The sequence below is a fragment of the Oenanthe melanoleuca genome, chromosome 4 (genome assembly GCF_029582105.1).
Source record: "Oenanthe melanoleuca isolate GR-GAL-2019-014 chromosome 4, OMel1.0, whole genome shotgun sequence".
NCBI lineage: Eukaryota > Metazoa > Chordata > Aves > Passeriformes > Muscicapidae > Oenanthe > Oenanthe melanoleuca.
In genome coordinates this window covers 16,041,855-16,058,127 of record NC_079337.1, presented here as the reverse complement: position 1 = coordinate 16,058,127, position 16,273 = coordinate 16,041,855, and the positions used below count along the sequence as shown (strand labels likewise).

Sequence of the window (16,273 nt, the reverse complement as noted above, 5' to 3'; positions counted from 1 at the left end):
GCCTCTTGCGTTCTTTCTCGTGGGTCTGCAACTGCGCTTGGCAGCTACAGCTGACGTGTTGCTCCTCCAAAGTAAACAAAATAAAATCTCATTGCCACATACTGCAGCACAGAAGAATGTCAGGAAGTCTGGTCTGGCCTGGGGAAACACTGACAGACTCAACCACAGCAGCACCAGGGAGAGAAGGGATGGATGCCCGTGGGAACTTCAAAGGAAAGGTTTTGTCTGTAAGGAAGAGAAAATGATGGCTTCTGGTCTCTGCTGAGAGAGATCCTCTCCCCCCCAGCCGTTTGGAAAACTCCACTGTAACTTCAGGTGCAGCAGCTGCACCTGATGAACCCTCTTAATCTGCTTGTAGGACGGGCCTTTTGTTAGCTAAATGACTGCTCTCCCCTCCCAATTTTCCAGCAGTTTTCCATGTTGTTAACTAATGAACCCCACACAGTGCGCAATGAGAGCTTGCAGCAAGGACAAGAGCTCAGATATCACTAGATATCCTCAAGTGCACATCTGGATTACCATCAGTGTAGCTCCTCTTTCTTTCCCTTCACTATAACCACAATGATTTGAATGAGCAGTATTTAAATGGCTGCAAACAAGCAGAACTGCACTGCCACACAATGCAAAGGCACTTGAGGAGGGGCTTTCTCTGAAACCCTGTTTTGCACAGAGAATGGTGGTTAAGCATCTGGAAAGGTGGATGGTTTGTTGTGCTGGAGCATCTGGCATGGGCTGGATGGAAACCTGGTGTGCAAGCTGCCACAGTACACGGCTGACCACCTGGAAAGGAGCTGATGGATGGATGGAACCATGCTGGACTATTCACATATAATGTATTTTCCCTTGTCACATAAGGCTTCCTACAGGAATGTGAATATGAAAAAGATTCAGGGTAGTCTTGTGTGCGACAGTCTGAGGCAATTTGCACATCTAACATCTTCCTGGCACAATGGAAAGCACGGAGGAGAGACTCTGAGCCGCTCGGCTCCAGAAATCACTCCACACAGCAGCAAACTCCGGTAAAACAGCCTCACAGCTGCTCTAAAGAATTCCAGCTGGTAACACATCCTCATGAGGAGCCATCTGCCAGCAAGAGTGCATCAATACTGTGCTGATACGCCTACAGCCTCCACCTCATAGGCTACAGGTGCAAGCAGCACAGCAGGCTTTCGCCATCCAAAAAGCTTACGTAGTCCCTGGCTTGGAAGATGTGATTCCCTGCAAGCTCCTAAGGGCTGGGGGAATCAATCTTCCAAAACAACACCTTCCTGGGTACATTTGTTGACAGTAGATTAGTCTGTGCTCAAGAGCCTTTCTGTGTGCCCTTTACATCCCACTTTTAGCCTCAGATGAGATACGTGTGATGTGGGCAGAGCTGCCGAGGACTAAACAATACTCCTCTCTGTCCATCTCTGCTCACCTGGGCAGAAAAGATCCCCACTCTGGATGAATCCTTAAAATATCTATGTAAATATACTGAAGGAAGACACCAAACAGAACTCTTTCATAAGGGCCTAGGTAAAAGCATGCTACTTTTGGGGATGGTAACTCTTATGAAATGGAAGCCAGTGTCTTCTTGGCATCAGTGGCAGGCACAGAAACTCTTGCAGCTCTGAAGAGCATATCTCACATACACAGATTCATGGCTACATGCCTCAAAAGCAGGACTAGAGCACAAATCTTGCTGTGTCAGTGGGCACAACCCAGTGAATCGGCTCAGTACCAACCTGTCATATAGGGAGGATGCCACTGGCACAGGTGGAAGGACCCACATACGTGGTTACCCTACTTCCCTCTTGAAAGTGCTGGGCTAAGCCAGAAAAGCTAACAAGGACAAAAATAAACCTGCTCTGTACTCATCAAATCTCTTGCTGGGCAACCCCTGGGTAACCAGTGCCCCACCACAGGAATGTCAGAATCTCCCATGCTGGTACAATAATCCAGGGACTGTTCCTGAAGGTTAGGGAAGTTTATTTTTACAACTTTGCACAGTACCTACAAATCTATCAGCCACACAACATCTGGTTCAGGCACTGCCCTTTGAATGGCTTTTCTGTTGGTGCAGTAATTAAAGGTATCCCAGGTGACACCTGATCCCTTATCAAGTTCATTAATTTAAGTGGAGTTATTTGGCTCTCTATTTTCTATACTTCATAATGTATTTCTAACCTTTAAAGTGACATAGGCAAGAACCAGATTGCAGGGGCGCTTATTAACAGCCTATTAAAATATTTTATGGCCTTTATTTTTACATTGCCATAGGGAATCAAGTATTTTGCTGTTGTTAAAGGCGCTCAGGATTTATGTTGCGAGAGCTTCAGCACAGCCTAACACAGAGTAATGCTAGGAAATGAGCTGGGAGAACAAACTCTCATTCAGCTCTCCATGTGCTGTAAAGCTGTCACATGCAGATGGCAGCAAGGGGCCCTCCAATGCAGACCCTTAGTTTGGTTTTTTTCATTAAATATAAACTGATACAGCAAGACACAAGGCTCTGGGACCTGGGTGCCTTTTTACTAACCCTGTAGACCCAGAGAGGGAAGCTCAGACAGGATCTTTGTGGTTCCCTGTGAAATAATGTGTTCTGTGGCTGCTGCAACACATTTACATTTTGCAACTGATTTAGAGCCAATGACTGTGATTGTATCTAGAATAAAACTATGATCTTAATGAAAAATCTTCTAGGGATTGCAAGCCCCTTGCTTCCCTAGGAAACCTCCCTCCAAGGTGAATTCCCCTCTCTGTTACAAAGCTGCACTTCCTCCTAACTCAAGCACATCCAACACTGAGACAACACATGTCTTGAATTTAGAGAATTAATGATGTCCTGCTTAGGTATTCAGAAATTACAATCAAGTCTGTTCTGAAATGCTTGGTTTGATAAACTTCCTAGAGTGAGCCTGGGGTCTTCCCGAGTTTGTTATGTTGCTCTTATTTTCTCAAGCATAAAAAGTAATTTGTAATGAAGCAACACATTTGGAAGAGTATCAGCAACATACTTAAAAGTATTTTAATTGCCTGTGTTTTCAAAACGTTTTAATGAAGTCAAACGAGGAATAAACACTCATCTGCCAAAGAACCTATAAAATATTTTACAATGACATTATAATTGATGCAACTGGTTGTATAAATTCCTGGCATTTTAAACAAAGATACTAGAGATTAGCTCAAGAAGATTATTCAGTCGGCATTTATTATTTCTGCTTTAATTATAAGGGGTTTGTTGTGTTTTTCTTCCCAGTTTTTAATTTAAATGTCATACTCTAAGACGATTCTGTGTGGGTAAGCTCAGACAGTTCACAGTGAGCAGTGCCTTAGCATGCATGACAAGTAGCCATATTAATAAATGTTATTAAATGTACCATGCCTTTAATGCCCTATCCAAGACCAAATGACAGACCACCTTTCTGGGATCAATCCTGGACATCCAGGAGGGATCGCTCCTCTAATTTCATTTTACAGCAGAGTGGTGGCAAGAGAAATTGAGGCTCCCTGCAGAGCAGACTCCCCACAACCTGGGTGAACGAGGGCCCTGAGGGTTTCTGAGCTCACTGGGGTCTCCTGCATTGGTGCAGACTCCAGTTCCCTTTCCTCCCAGCCCTCGAGGGAGAAGCTGCACCTAAGAAACTTCACCCAAAGGACCACATCAGGTTGTGGCACACCAATGGCACTGCAAGCCTTGCCTGCTGAGAAAGTTTTCAGGGGAGCCCTGACCTGGTTTAAATGAAAGCTGTACGTGCAAGAGTGGCTCAGAAGTAAGAACCACAGCCTTGCAAATGTGCAATTCACACATCCTCTAGCGAGCTCCCCTTACGTCTCTTCTCCCTTTCCTACCACGAAAGAGAGAGCAGAACCCACTTCAAACCATGCTGCACCATGCTCTCCTTTCCTGGATGAGCAGTAAAGTGCTGACTCCCAACAATTTCCTCCTCCTGAATCTCATTAGATGGTTTTATTAATTAGCAGGCTCCCCATCTTATAATGCACTGCACCTGAAATCTCGCTTGTGTTTTTGAAGAGAGTAATTAAAGCCAGAGGTAGTTGAATAAACAGGCACTGACAGAGACTAATACTCTATCAATATAATGAAGCAGCTTGCTAGACAGTAAGATGCCCAGGCTCAGATGTTAACCCAGTACAAGGACAAAACATGCTTTGGCTGGCAAGCACATCCACCCGCTGATGTGGGCACCTCCAGGCAAATCCTCAATAACTTTGCTGAAAGCAATCAGACTCTGGGGGAGAATTTGGGTCATGGAATCTGTCAGGGGCCAAAATAAACAGAAAACAAGTAAGGCAGCCGCCCTCAGAGCACACAGAAGTAGTAATAATCAACATTTTCAACACCTTCCCTGTAGAGACTGCAATAATTAGCTGGTAATTATTGGGCACAATTTCCTTCACATGGACGAGAAGGTTACCTGCTTCAAGGACAGAAAATGTAGCTTTGCAAAAATTGAATGGAAAATGCCAACAATGGCAGCCAAATTCCAGTATAGTGCTTCATCATCAGCCACTTGGTATCTTTTAGAAAGCACTCTGCAGTGCCATAGCCCAAGGTATTATCCCTGGTTAGCAATGCTGCTGGCAGAGCTGGTTCCCCTGTTTCACTCCTCAGAGGCATGAGGGAATAAACAGCAAAAGACAGAAACAGGCAGAGAAAAACCACTTACTTGATATTGTCAAGACATCCAGATTCAGGTTTCAGTATGGCAGTATGATGAAACATTTTATAGAGAGCAATCCCAAGGAAGATGACATTAAGCTGCAATGGAGGAGGAAGAAAAAAAAAGAAAAAAAGGATTATGTGACACAGCACATGATGGGGAGAGTCAGCTCCTTCTCTGTAACAGATGGGTTACTGTAGGAAATTAGCTCACAGTCCAGCTTAATAGTGACTGAATCGCAGAAAATTTCTAAACACTTTATAAAGTGACCTGGCCTGTAGATTACAGGACTGGTGATGCCACAGCCTTACTAGAGCTGTGGCCCTGTGATACAAGGCTGGTTCTAGCCTCAACTGCAGTGCTTCAAACAGCATTATGAAAAATTAAAAATACTTGCTGTAAGGACTTTTCTGTGTCTGAGAGGTGTATAGTTGTGAAAAGTCACTCCAAGCATCTTACTTAGCCACCCCCATTGCAATGAAACATAAAATCATCTTTTTCTGTGAATACATCTTTTAAACACATTGTAATGGGGCAGATGGGCAGGGAAATCACAACTGATGCTTAGCCCAATGTAAAGTTGAAAAACAAAAAGAAAAAATGGTTTGATTTGTTCTGTAAAAGATGGGATGGTGTTTTCATGCCTCAGTGTTCACAGGGCAACCAATTCCTGGAAAGGAGTTTCCCAAAATCCCAGCCTAGGATTTGAGACATAATCAAAAAGGGAAGATATCTTTTTAGGAATTAATTGCTTAAGGGAAAAAAACCCCAATAGCTGTAGTTGGTGGCATGGCCCCTTTCCTGATGTGGAAGGCTGCTGAAATGGCTCCCAAGTCGCAGGAGAAGCAGAAGAAGCAGAGACAATGTCTGCATTGAGGTGAGAGCGCCTGGTTTTCTGTGCTAGCCAAACTGTAGTCTAGTCAAAACAAAGGATGGTTTATTTAAGCCATATTGTAGTGATTAAAGTATAAGAAAACTCCAGCTGTCTCTAAAGTTGGGTTCTCTACCTTGTTGCTGTGCTAGCTGATATACTGGAAATGTGCTAAACATGAAGTCGCACAAGTTTCTACTTCAGCTGGTTAGGAAAAGCCCTCAAACTTCTTTTCCAGTTTGGATTTTTCTTCATCCCCCCCTCACATATTCCCGTTTTTTTTTTTTTTTTTGGTGTGTTTGTTGTTGTTTTGTGTTTTGTTTTGTTTTTTTTTTTTTTTTTTTGTTTTTTTTTTTTTTTTTTGTTTTTTGGTTTGTTTTGTTTTTAAATTATCAATGCAAAACTTCACTCTGAAATTCAAAAAGGGTGTGAGCAGTGAGTGGCATCAAAACAGTTTGGCACTTCTAAATGTCCAGTGGTAGAAACTAAACTCTGCAATTGCCTGTTCTGAAGCTCCCTGGTCCATTTTGATCAAGTATTTTGCAATGCCAAGAGCTCCCTCATAATGAGGGTCTAATTGCTATGCCAGGTGGGGTCAAAGAAGAACATGCCTTCCTCAAATTAATCTGTGTAAATTAAAGATAAAGAGAAAAGGGACAGCAAAAGTTTTATTTCTTGACCTGAGAGATGGAGTAGTTAATTAGGAGTTCTTACCATAATTATCAAGGTCGCCGGTCCTATAAAGCTCCAAATGAAGTAGGTGTCAAGTCGGAGCCAACATCTGTAATGAAACACAGGGGAAAGAAGGCATTCAAGGACTGCACCCAGGACATACATCAAGAGTGAGAGAGTGACAGAGAAGAATGTGAGCTGCAAAACACGCCGGTGGGAGACAGGAAATATTACATTGCTTGTTCATTTAAATGCTGAATTATGTGCCCAATTTCTGACAGCGCTATTGATGGAGTAAGATAATTACCTCTAGAGGAAGCAGGGAGAACATGGCACAAGGCCTGTTTGCTAAGGCTTTCTGCATCTGTCGGAAAAACTCCTTAAACCCTGGGTTTGTTTAGGGAAGGGTCTGATGAACATCCACAGAGCTGCTTCTTTGCTTTGTGCTCCTCTTTGCTCTGCAGCTCTGATGCAATGCAAGCTGTCTGTCAGCTGTCAAGCGAGATGACATTTCTCCAGAAAGTACATCAGAGAAACTTTGGTGCAAATAGGAAGTATGAACTGGGTAACAGAAGGCTGGGGTTTAATTAGGTTCAGAAACCTCCCCTTTAAAGTGTTTTATTTCCCTGAACCTCCTGAGTGTTTTGTTTCCACTAATGTTTCCAGGGTTGCATATGGTCTGCGCTATCACAAGAAGTTGATTCATGGCCTAAAACTAAATTATTAATCGCTTAATTTCAACCGCATTTAATACTCCCCACATTTTTTAAGGCCCCTGGGAAATTACATTTCCATTCCTAGTTCATTCCAGGCGACAGGAAGATAAAATGGAAGTGACTCGTTACAAGACAGACGAATGTAAATTCCAAGAAAGTTTCACATGATGTTTAAAATAATAATATCTCGACGTCTTTGCAATGCTGCAAATCACAGTTCCGCTTATACACAAAGGACTGAGAAAGCATAAAACCACTCTTATCCTAAACATCGATGGAACTGCATGATTAGGCAAGTGACAGGAACTGTATATATGAATTTATCATGGTGGTGGAGATAGCAGTTCTCACAAATGACAGCTCTAGTGTAAGTGCCTAATGTTTTTTCCTTTCCAATGGACTTTGCAACAGGCAGAAAGGTCCATGCCAGCAGCCCCATGGGAGATGATCAGCAGGAGATGCCTGACAAGAGAATAAAACATACCCTGAACCTCAGTGACTGGGAGAAACCAATATATGAATAAATTCAAATATGCAGAGAAACCTTCTCGCTTCCCTCTCTGACCATATAAATTTCAGGTCTCATCAGTGTTGGAGATGTATTGATATATATACACACACTCATAACGCTGTTTGTCACAAATTAAAATACTGTCACTTCCGACTGTCGTTCCTGAACTGCCTCTGCAGCTGCTCATCCAGAATCTCCATGTGATAGCATCAAAATCTTAAAGGGAGAGGCAAACAGAGGCTTCCAGAGCGATTGCTGGGAAATCTTGTTTCCTCCGTGGCTGCTGAAGTTCAAGGTGATTTAGATGCAGCTGGTAATGGAACAGCATGAGTGACTTGAAACTATTTGAGTCTGATTCCCTATAGGAAAAGGTTTATGTGATCATGACATCTGTGTATCACCCATAATAACATCTGAAATGTCGCCCAACTGCAACTAGATTTGACAAAGGAAGAGAGGTTTCAAGGATAATGAAGTCCCTGTATAAAGTGCTCCCCCTCCCCATTTCTAAACTAGGATGTCCGCATAGCAGCAGCTCACATATTTACACGGCATTTCAGACTTTATACCTACCCCATCCCCCTCAGGAAAAATGAGTAACTGCTGTTTATGCCTCAGCTGCTGCATATAAATCACAGAATACGCAGCCCCATCACTTTTTTCTACTGATAATGAGTGCTGGTGTGTGGGAGAGAACTCAGAGGTTTGTGGGGGTTTTATTTTTTTTTAATGAAAATATTTTGAACTTTTTTTTTTGACAGTTTAACATTCAAAACAACCCCCCAGCCCCTGCTGCTCAGGAGTTGAGAACCTTGTATTTTAGTTGCCATCAACTTGGTTTTCCTTCAGCATATAGAGTGACCTGGCTCTTGGAAAGTCTGGGGAAGAGGAAATGCATAAACCCTCTCCTTACTTCTTGAAGCATGGTGAACATCCTACAGTAACATCTGGTGCAGCTGGTTTTGAATGCATATAGATTGGGACACGGGGAAAACCAGGGAAAGCTGAAACACAGAATGAGCACAAAGCTGTGCCAGGCTCAGCAAAGAAGAGAAAAGCAACTGGTTCCTTTTCCAGACAGCAAAAGGAATGAAATTTTCCACTCCACTCCCCTAAAATATCTGTCACTTCAGCTGTAGGAAACAACTGAGTGACAAGAGATGGATGCTGTGGATGAGAAACAGCAGAGGAACCAGGTCCTGCCACCAGGATAAGTGGGGGCTAGGCATGGAGCAAAAGGAGCCTTAGGAGAGATGGTTTCACCTAAGCTGGAGCACAGCTTGTGAAAAGCAAAGAAGGCTTTTTTTAGGCCTCTCTGCAGAATGCAATGTAATTTTTTGTTTGTTTGAATAGAAAACTCGCCTTTCTATGAAACTGTGTATGATACTCATACACAGTATGAATATCATGAGTCTTAGGGGGGTCTTAAAACTTAAAAGCTGGGGTTTTTGGTGGTCATCAGGAAGAGATGAAACTTTAAACCTGTTTAAGTCATACCTCATTAAAAATGCAAATGAAGACCAAAACATCAAAACACAGGCATCCCACCAATCGCGTTGTGGAGCTGTAAATTGCTAATCAGACAAGTACCACACTGAGCTTTTCTTGCCTTAGAAGACAAAAACCCACATGCACAATGAGCTGCATAAATGAGCTCCTCAAAAACAAGGAAGCAATCAGGCAACTCACTTCCCAGAGTTGCTAATCTCGGGCTGCCGAGTTCCTCGTGACCCTCCACGCGCAGCTGCGCTGTGAGCACGGACTTGCCACCTTACGAGTTTAGGCTGCGCTGCCATCAAGCAAACGAGCTCCTCCAGGGCTCAGTGCCAGGCAAAGGATTATCAGGAAATGTGTGGATGCAGGGAATACTGCTCAAAACCCCATTGCTTCTTCTAGGAGTCACCCCAATGCATTCAGTTCTCGTGACAAGCTCTCCTTTTACTTTTTAATTTCCTCCTTTTCCACAGTGGCAACTCACAATATTCACCTAAAGCTTTGCCCAAGTAATAAAGACTACAAAGAGTTTACTCTATTTTCTGCATGAAGAGAAATCAAATACTAAACTATCCCTGGTGTGCATTAAATATAACCAATAAACAATCATTAGCTGCCATTGGACCATAAAATTTGAAGAGCCCTAAACATATCATGTTGTTCATGGGAGCTCAGCGGTCTGTTTCATGTGGCTCTACAGCCTCCTTGTCAGGGTGCAGTAATGGGATATGTATGCACCAGACATGCCTTTCAAGGGTGCAATATAGGTTCTGCTTAATGGAGTTCAGCATCCACATAGCTCACGCTTCCTCCTCCAAATACTGGCAGCAGCACTGTAAATAAAACAGGTTCAGTGGAGCCACCCAAGACAGACCACGTTGTTAGAAGCTATTTTCTGAGCAGCATTTACATGCATGAAATGTCGGCGCCTGGCTGATGGACTCGGAGGCTGCGTGCATACACAGGGCTTTCATTTCGCTTTCTGACAGCTGGATTGCTTACCGTGTACACCCTGCTTTATGGCATTCCAAGAGGGGGGAAGAAGGGGGGAGAAACAAAAGAGATCCCTGCCATGATGGATTTGATCACCAGTGGATGAATATACCTACAAGTGCGTTTTCTAAAATATATTGAACCACTTTAAGCGTAGCTGCTTTGCTCTGCAATTTGTAAGAGGCTTTGATATGAAACTCAGGAAAGTATGGAAATAAGCTTCTTGCTCCTGATTTGGGATGGTCTGCTTCTAACATGAGTCCTCTCAAATTATGCTAAAGCCATAAACAAGCTTTTACTGAATTTTAGATGCAAATTATTTTCAAACTCTAACTACAAATGCAAATACTATTTTCTATACTATTTTCTTTGCATTTTGCAGCATTGCCCACCATGACCCTTGACATCATACCCATCAAGGAGATGGATGGATTTCGGTAACACACAGGATAAGGCAAATGATGTATCTTTAAATTTTTTTTTTAAGTACAATCCTAGTATCTTCTTTTTTTGCAGCAAAACTTGAGCTGTGGCCCTTTAAGACCCAGCAGCTGAAGACATGGCCTGTAAGAAATGGTCACTTGGAAGCTCATGAGAGCATTGCCAGAATCTCTTTGGCAATGGGGGGAACCACACTGTTTGCAGTGGGGCTTCCTGCTTTTCATCTTTACTTTAGAGGTTACAATCAGAATAAGGTGAGACGCAACATTTCTGATTTATCTGGGGGAAAGGACCAAAACAGTTGAGCTAGCCTGAATGGGATAATCTTTTAAGAGAATAATTATGCTGCTGCTTAGTCATAAAAGCAAATTAATCTCCTAATAGAACTGTTCTAAAACAAACAAAAAAGAAAAAAAGCAGGAAAAGGATCAATCCCTATCCTTGAAATAATTAAGTGTATAAGAGTATCTTTATGGAGCAGCTACTCTAAAATGCCAATACTAGGGCATGAGACACTTCAGAAAATCACAAGTACCAAATGATGAGTAAAGCAACAGAGGGAAGAACAACTGCCTGTTCCTGGCTATGTAATCTGGGCATGTGTTACAGGAGGGTTGGATTTAGAAAGGAAAATGAAATCAAGAAAACCCTACACTGCGTTTAAGCAAATCATTCTGAGACGTATGAATGGTGGCACCAAATGCCAGGCAAAAAACAAATAACACTAACAGCTCCATAAGTCCTGCTTAAACAAATGCAGTAAATAATGGACGGAGGCAAGTAATATATTCCAGAGGATGTTTTACAAAACCTGGCAAAACCAAGTAACTTCTTGCAATCAAATTATGTATGCCTGGCATACAGTTCACTACAAATTCTAATCAGTTCTACCCTTCTAATAACATTATACTGAAAAATACATCATCATCCATCAACCAGATGGAGCATGATAGTTATACAAAACATATTGTATGGTTTTTATTTTCCTCTATGAGAACGTGATAAAATTTTGCATTCTGGAATTAAAAATTATAAACAAATATTTTAGATTTGCAAATCTCTGTAAATATTTATTTGCAAAATATTATATATACATGTTTAATCATTAAAAATACCACTTCTTGCTATGGGGAGGGAGACATACTTTATTGGCACACACACAGGACTGCTGCCTCTTCAATGCCAAGACAGCAAATGTTTCGCCTTCAGTGAATTTCAGCCAAACTTTCTGCCTGTACCTTCCACGCCATGGAAGCATTTGGGCACCCAAGAACTGCTTGCAAAAGCCAAAGGGTGAACAGTGTGGAAAGTAGCCACAAAATACTACACTGCAAACTGGACAGGTTGGGACAGTGCTCCAGCAATGGCTGATATGCAGGAACTGACTTTCCAGACAGCTGGAATATTTTTGAGTGCCCTATGTAGGCTACTGTGAGGAGCTGTGTCCTCCATAAAAACACCACAGTTAAGAATAAATTTGCCTAAAGGGACAAGACAAACTGTTTCCATACCTGATTCAACAGGTGCTTATATAATGCTCAAGAGGGGGAGTGAATAGAAGTGTGTTGGGGCAAAAAGCAGGTGGCAACTGATGGAAAATCATCTTCAAAAATGGCAATCAGCTGTTGTGTTACTTATTCTTTGCCCTCTAGGCCTGTAAAAATCAAAAAATTGGTAGATATCCTTAAAAACTTACACCCTCCTACCCTTATCTGTGTGGGCCATTTCCTTTCCTTTCCACAAAGCATGACATTTATACAAATTCAGGTCGCTGCTCTCCTACTCATGGGAGGAACACAACACAAATATCCATCTGGGATCCAAGCCTGCCTGCTGGCATGGTAATGGATCATGAGCAGCTCCACTGCTCTACAGATCTGCTTTTCCAAGTAATAAAGGTTCATATATACTTAAAAGGTTTCAGGAAAAAAAAAATCTGCAGTTGAACCTAACAGAAAATCAAATGCTGCCACATGGCCTGACCCAATCTATGCTAAAAAAGAGCTTCAGAATTACCTCTGGCTCATTGCTATATAGGCCTTCATATTGAGCCCTTAACTCAGTTAAAGTGAGACTGGAAAGGCAGACTGACAAGGGAATAAAAAAAAAAAGTCAATAAAAACACATTGTTAATCCTATTGTAGCAAAGATGGCAAAGAGAATCAAAGGCTTGATCTTCCCCTTGTTTTCCATTAGACAGTGTTGCATGAAAATCTACCTTGTGCTTTCATACCAGCTTCAGCAATGTTGAAAATACTAAAGAATATTCATAATGATAAATGATATAGCTGTTCTGATTTGCAAAGAGCCTAATGCACTCCACAGTCGCCACCTATTTTGCCTGCAGGCTCTGTTAATTTGGTAAAACAGTTTTAAAAAAAGGAGGAAGAAGGCACTATCTTCATCCAACTAAGAGATACTCTTTAGATAGAGAAGGATGATCTTGCTGATATAGTACCAAACTGAGACTCAGGACAGTCACTTCTGCTGATGTTATGCAATGATGTGACAAAATTTTCCTCAGCTGACTTCCCTAGAAAATACCTTTGCAAACCATCTCCTAGTGGGGAATTTGTCCTGCAAGAAACACAGAGACAAGGCAAGGCACGCCTTGAACAAACCCCCTGGGCTCCCCATATTCATTTCTTGCCCCCACTCCCACCTCTCCTGAGCAGGTCCAAGCAGTGGTAGGGTCACTCACACTTTGTCCGTGCCGTAGCTCCGGTAATCCACCGCTGCCGACACGGCCACGATCAGCGCAGGCATGCCGTACCCCACCAGATAGAAATACTTCCTCCGGGAGTGCTCGCTCTCAAAAACCTCCACCAGCATGATGTACAGCTGCACCCCCTCCAGGAACATCCAGGTGAAAGCTGCCAGGAAGAAGAAGTGCAGGAGGGCAGCGAAGACGGCACAGGCAATCTGCGTGAGGAGTGAAAAGAGCAAGGGAAGGTGTTTGTGCCATGATTAATTAATGCAACAGTCAGGAGCACTCTTACCTGGAGGCTTAATAAAAATGAAGGTGTTCTTCCCTCTCCAAAGGAAGAACTTTTTTTTTCACTTGGAAAACATGTGTGAATTGTTTTAAAATAGACACATATTTGCATATATAAATGATATTAAAAGATACAAAGATAGCCACGTACACAATCAGGCAAATAAACACATTAAGATGTACATGGTATAAACTCCTGTTTACAACCTGCTTATTAAACATACACACATATTATTGACAAGCAAAACACATACAGTCCCTGAAAATCACAGCAGGCATCAGCATGCCAGTGTTGGAATGTTGGAAACCGACTGTTTTAGACTTTTCAGTTATCAGCTGGGGGCCCAGCCCTGTGAGGACTCGTGCATGGAATGAAGACTGCTGGAATGTTTCCCACTGGTCAGACCCTGCAGGTGCACTGAGACAAGAGCCTGTGACAGAAGCAGAAGGGCTTTGCCTCTTACCGGCTGGTCAGTCCGGTTGATGCCGATGAGGAAGAGGAGCTCTGCCACGAAGAGGCTGATGCACAAGTTCTTGTGAATCGTGTTGCGGTCGCTCTGCAGCCCACGGAAGAAGCAGAAGGTGAAGATGCAGATCAGCAGGCAGACCAGTGAAAGCAGGATGCCAACCCATGTGATGAAGTCCAGGAGTAGGTCGTGGACTGCATCACTGTGCTGAAGGTAAAACGAAAAAAACTCATTAGCTGCATGATGCATGACTTCGAATGCATCCAGGCACAGAGCAAGGCTGTCTGTGCCACAAGGCACCAGTACCAAAAATATTAAATGGACCTAAACTTGAACCCTGCAGCAAGAAAGCTGCAACCTGAAACACAGATTCCAAAGTGTACTGCAAGCTGCAGGTGCCCTGAACAGACTCAGACCCCAAACCCTTGCAGAAACATAGTGCTGTTGATGAAAATACTGAGATATCAGGGCTGGTCTTGCTACAGCTCAATCTTGAACGAGCATGGCAAAGGACTGCCTGGACACACAGTATAAAGAACCATTGAAGAGAGTGATTCGAGTGTAAAAAAGCATTTCATGCTAACAACATCATGTCCAACAACTGCAAGCCTATTACAACCATTTGCCAACAGTGAAAAAAACACTCTTTAAATGCTCAGAGATGTATGAGCTTGGAGGCTTTAGAAAGAAAGAGATTGCTTAATTTTTTTTTTTTTCCTTTTTCCACAAGGAAGGAGAAAGGAAGTTTGATTTTTCTTTTTCAAACCCTGGAGTTATATTTTAGAACTCCTGGGAAGTCAGATTGATCCCAAGAACATTACCCAGAAAAAAAAAAGACAGACCTTTTAACACGAATTTGCTTTTAAACTGTAACAGAACAGTGATTTTAAGACAGCCTGGAAAGTGACTGATTCCCTGCGATGAACTTTTAACACGGATGTACTTCAAAGCTATGCAAACAAAGCCAGTGCAAAGCTAGGCAGCAAAGTTTTGTGAGTGGCAGGATAGGTGAGCCTTGGCTATGCTGACAAAACACTGCTGCATTGCTCCTGAGCTTATACTGCATGTCCTTCACAGAAACAGGAGGCACGTGATGAGACCCTCCTCGTGAGAGTATCCCCACCACCTTCTTCCTTATTCAGGCTGCAAAACTCACCTGTAACTCCCCCAGCTTCCACCAGATATTCTAGATATCACTACTTAGCAAAATGTAAACAAAACATGAGAAATACATGGTGAGTCATGAGATGACTGCTTGGGTGTACACAGTTAGAGTCAATGAGCTGGGGAAAAGACTGGATGGAAAGCTCTGGGGCATTTCACAAAGACCAGAGCAGCTCGAAGCTCAGCTTTGTGTTATAAATGGTAATCACATTCTCCACCATTTCTGGCATTTCAATGGCTTAGGCACTATGGAGGCTGGCAAATACAACAGTGTCACACTTCAAAAAGCCAAGGCAAAGTGGAAACATTTTTCTCTCCATGGGATAAAGGCAGATGGAGGGAAAAGGTGATTAATTTATCCATTTTCTTTGCCTGCTTGCCAATGATAAAGCTGCATCAAATGTCAGGCCTTTCCTGATACACACTCTGCTATGTCGGCACCCACAAGAAACATCTCAAACCTTCCAGCTCCTTGGCCTGAGTGATAGGCATCAAATGATAATGCAAGATGGGGAGTGATTCTCCGCTCCATCCCTTCCATGCTGGAAGTTTTCTCTCCAGGAAGACTTGGAGGTGGAGAGATGCCCAAACCCCCTTGCATATCTTTCTGACTATTTCCACTGCCTAAGGAACTAGAGGTCACAAGTCCAAGAGGGAGACAAGAAATCATTGTGTGCTTTCTGTGGCTCCTGACAGCAATGCCTATTCCAGCCAGCTCATCCAGCAGCGCCCAGAAACCTGACAAGATGAAGCACATCATTTCCCTGGCAGCTGCACATTGCTTTATCTCAGTGTCATTCCAGCTCATCCATCCCGCTTAACTCTGCGGAAAAATGTTAATGCAAACCTTGCACCTTGCAAATCATTCTTTCTTTTGTCTGAGGCTGCAGGGGAATGGCAGGGGAACATCTCCCTGAACAAGCCCTCATCTGATTAGACTGGCCTGCCAGGCTGAATGGACCAAGACCTCTTGGGCTGGCCAACAGGACAAGGCAGCTAATGCAGGTGGATGCAGGGAGAAAGAAACCAGGCAAGATTTTGGTCAGATGAACACACCCCACCCAGATGTGGCCAGATTCATCCACCTGAAGACAAATTTAGCATGGGGCAGGGAAAATTTTCCAAGGGTTTCTCCTCCTAGCTAAGGTAAGTCTCACAGGTCCCAGCTCTTGCACCTCTTTTCACAATACCACAACTCTGCTGAATTTAAGATGTGATGCAGGAATTGCAGGTGGTTTTGCTCTTGGAGAGGGATCCTTCCATCTAGGTTCTTTGTCTTCTT

General features: G+C 43.0%; 1 protein-coding gene across 7 annotated transcripts in view; it reads right to left on the bottom strand.

Moving 5' to 3' along the window:
- Nucleotides 1–16,273, bottom strand: part of ADGRL3 (adhesion G protein-coupled receptor L3) — a 480,889-nt gene that overhangs the window by 50,027 nt on the left and 414,589 nt on the right. For all 7 annotated transcript variants that reach the window (XM_056489462.1, XM_056489463.1, XM_056489464.1 and 4 more), the window contains 4 exons: nucleotides 13,825–14,034; nucleotides 13,067–13,287; nucleotides 6,253–6,319; nucleotides 4,674–4,765 (listed from right to left, as the gene is read on the bottom strand). In XM_056489462.1, the coding sequence (XP_056345437.1) occupies nucleotides 4,674–4,765; nucleotides 6,253–6,319; nucleotides 13,067–13,287; nucleotides 13,825–14,034 (590 nt within the window). The remainder of the gene's footprint in view (nucleotides 1–4,673; nucleotides 4,766–6,252; nucleotides 6,320–13,066; nucleotides 13,288–13,824; nucleotides 14,035–16,273) is intronic.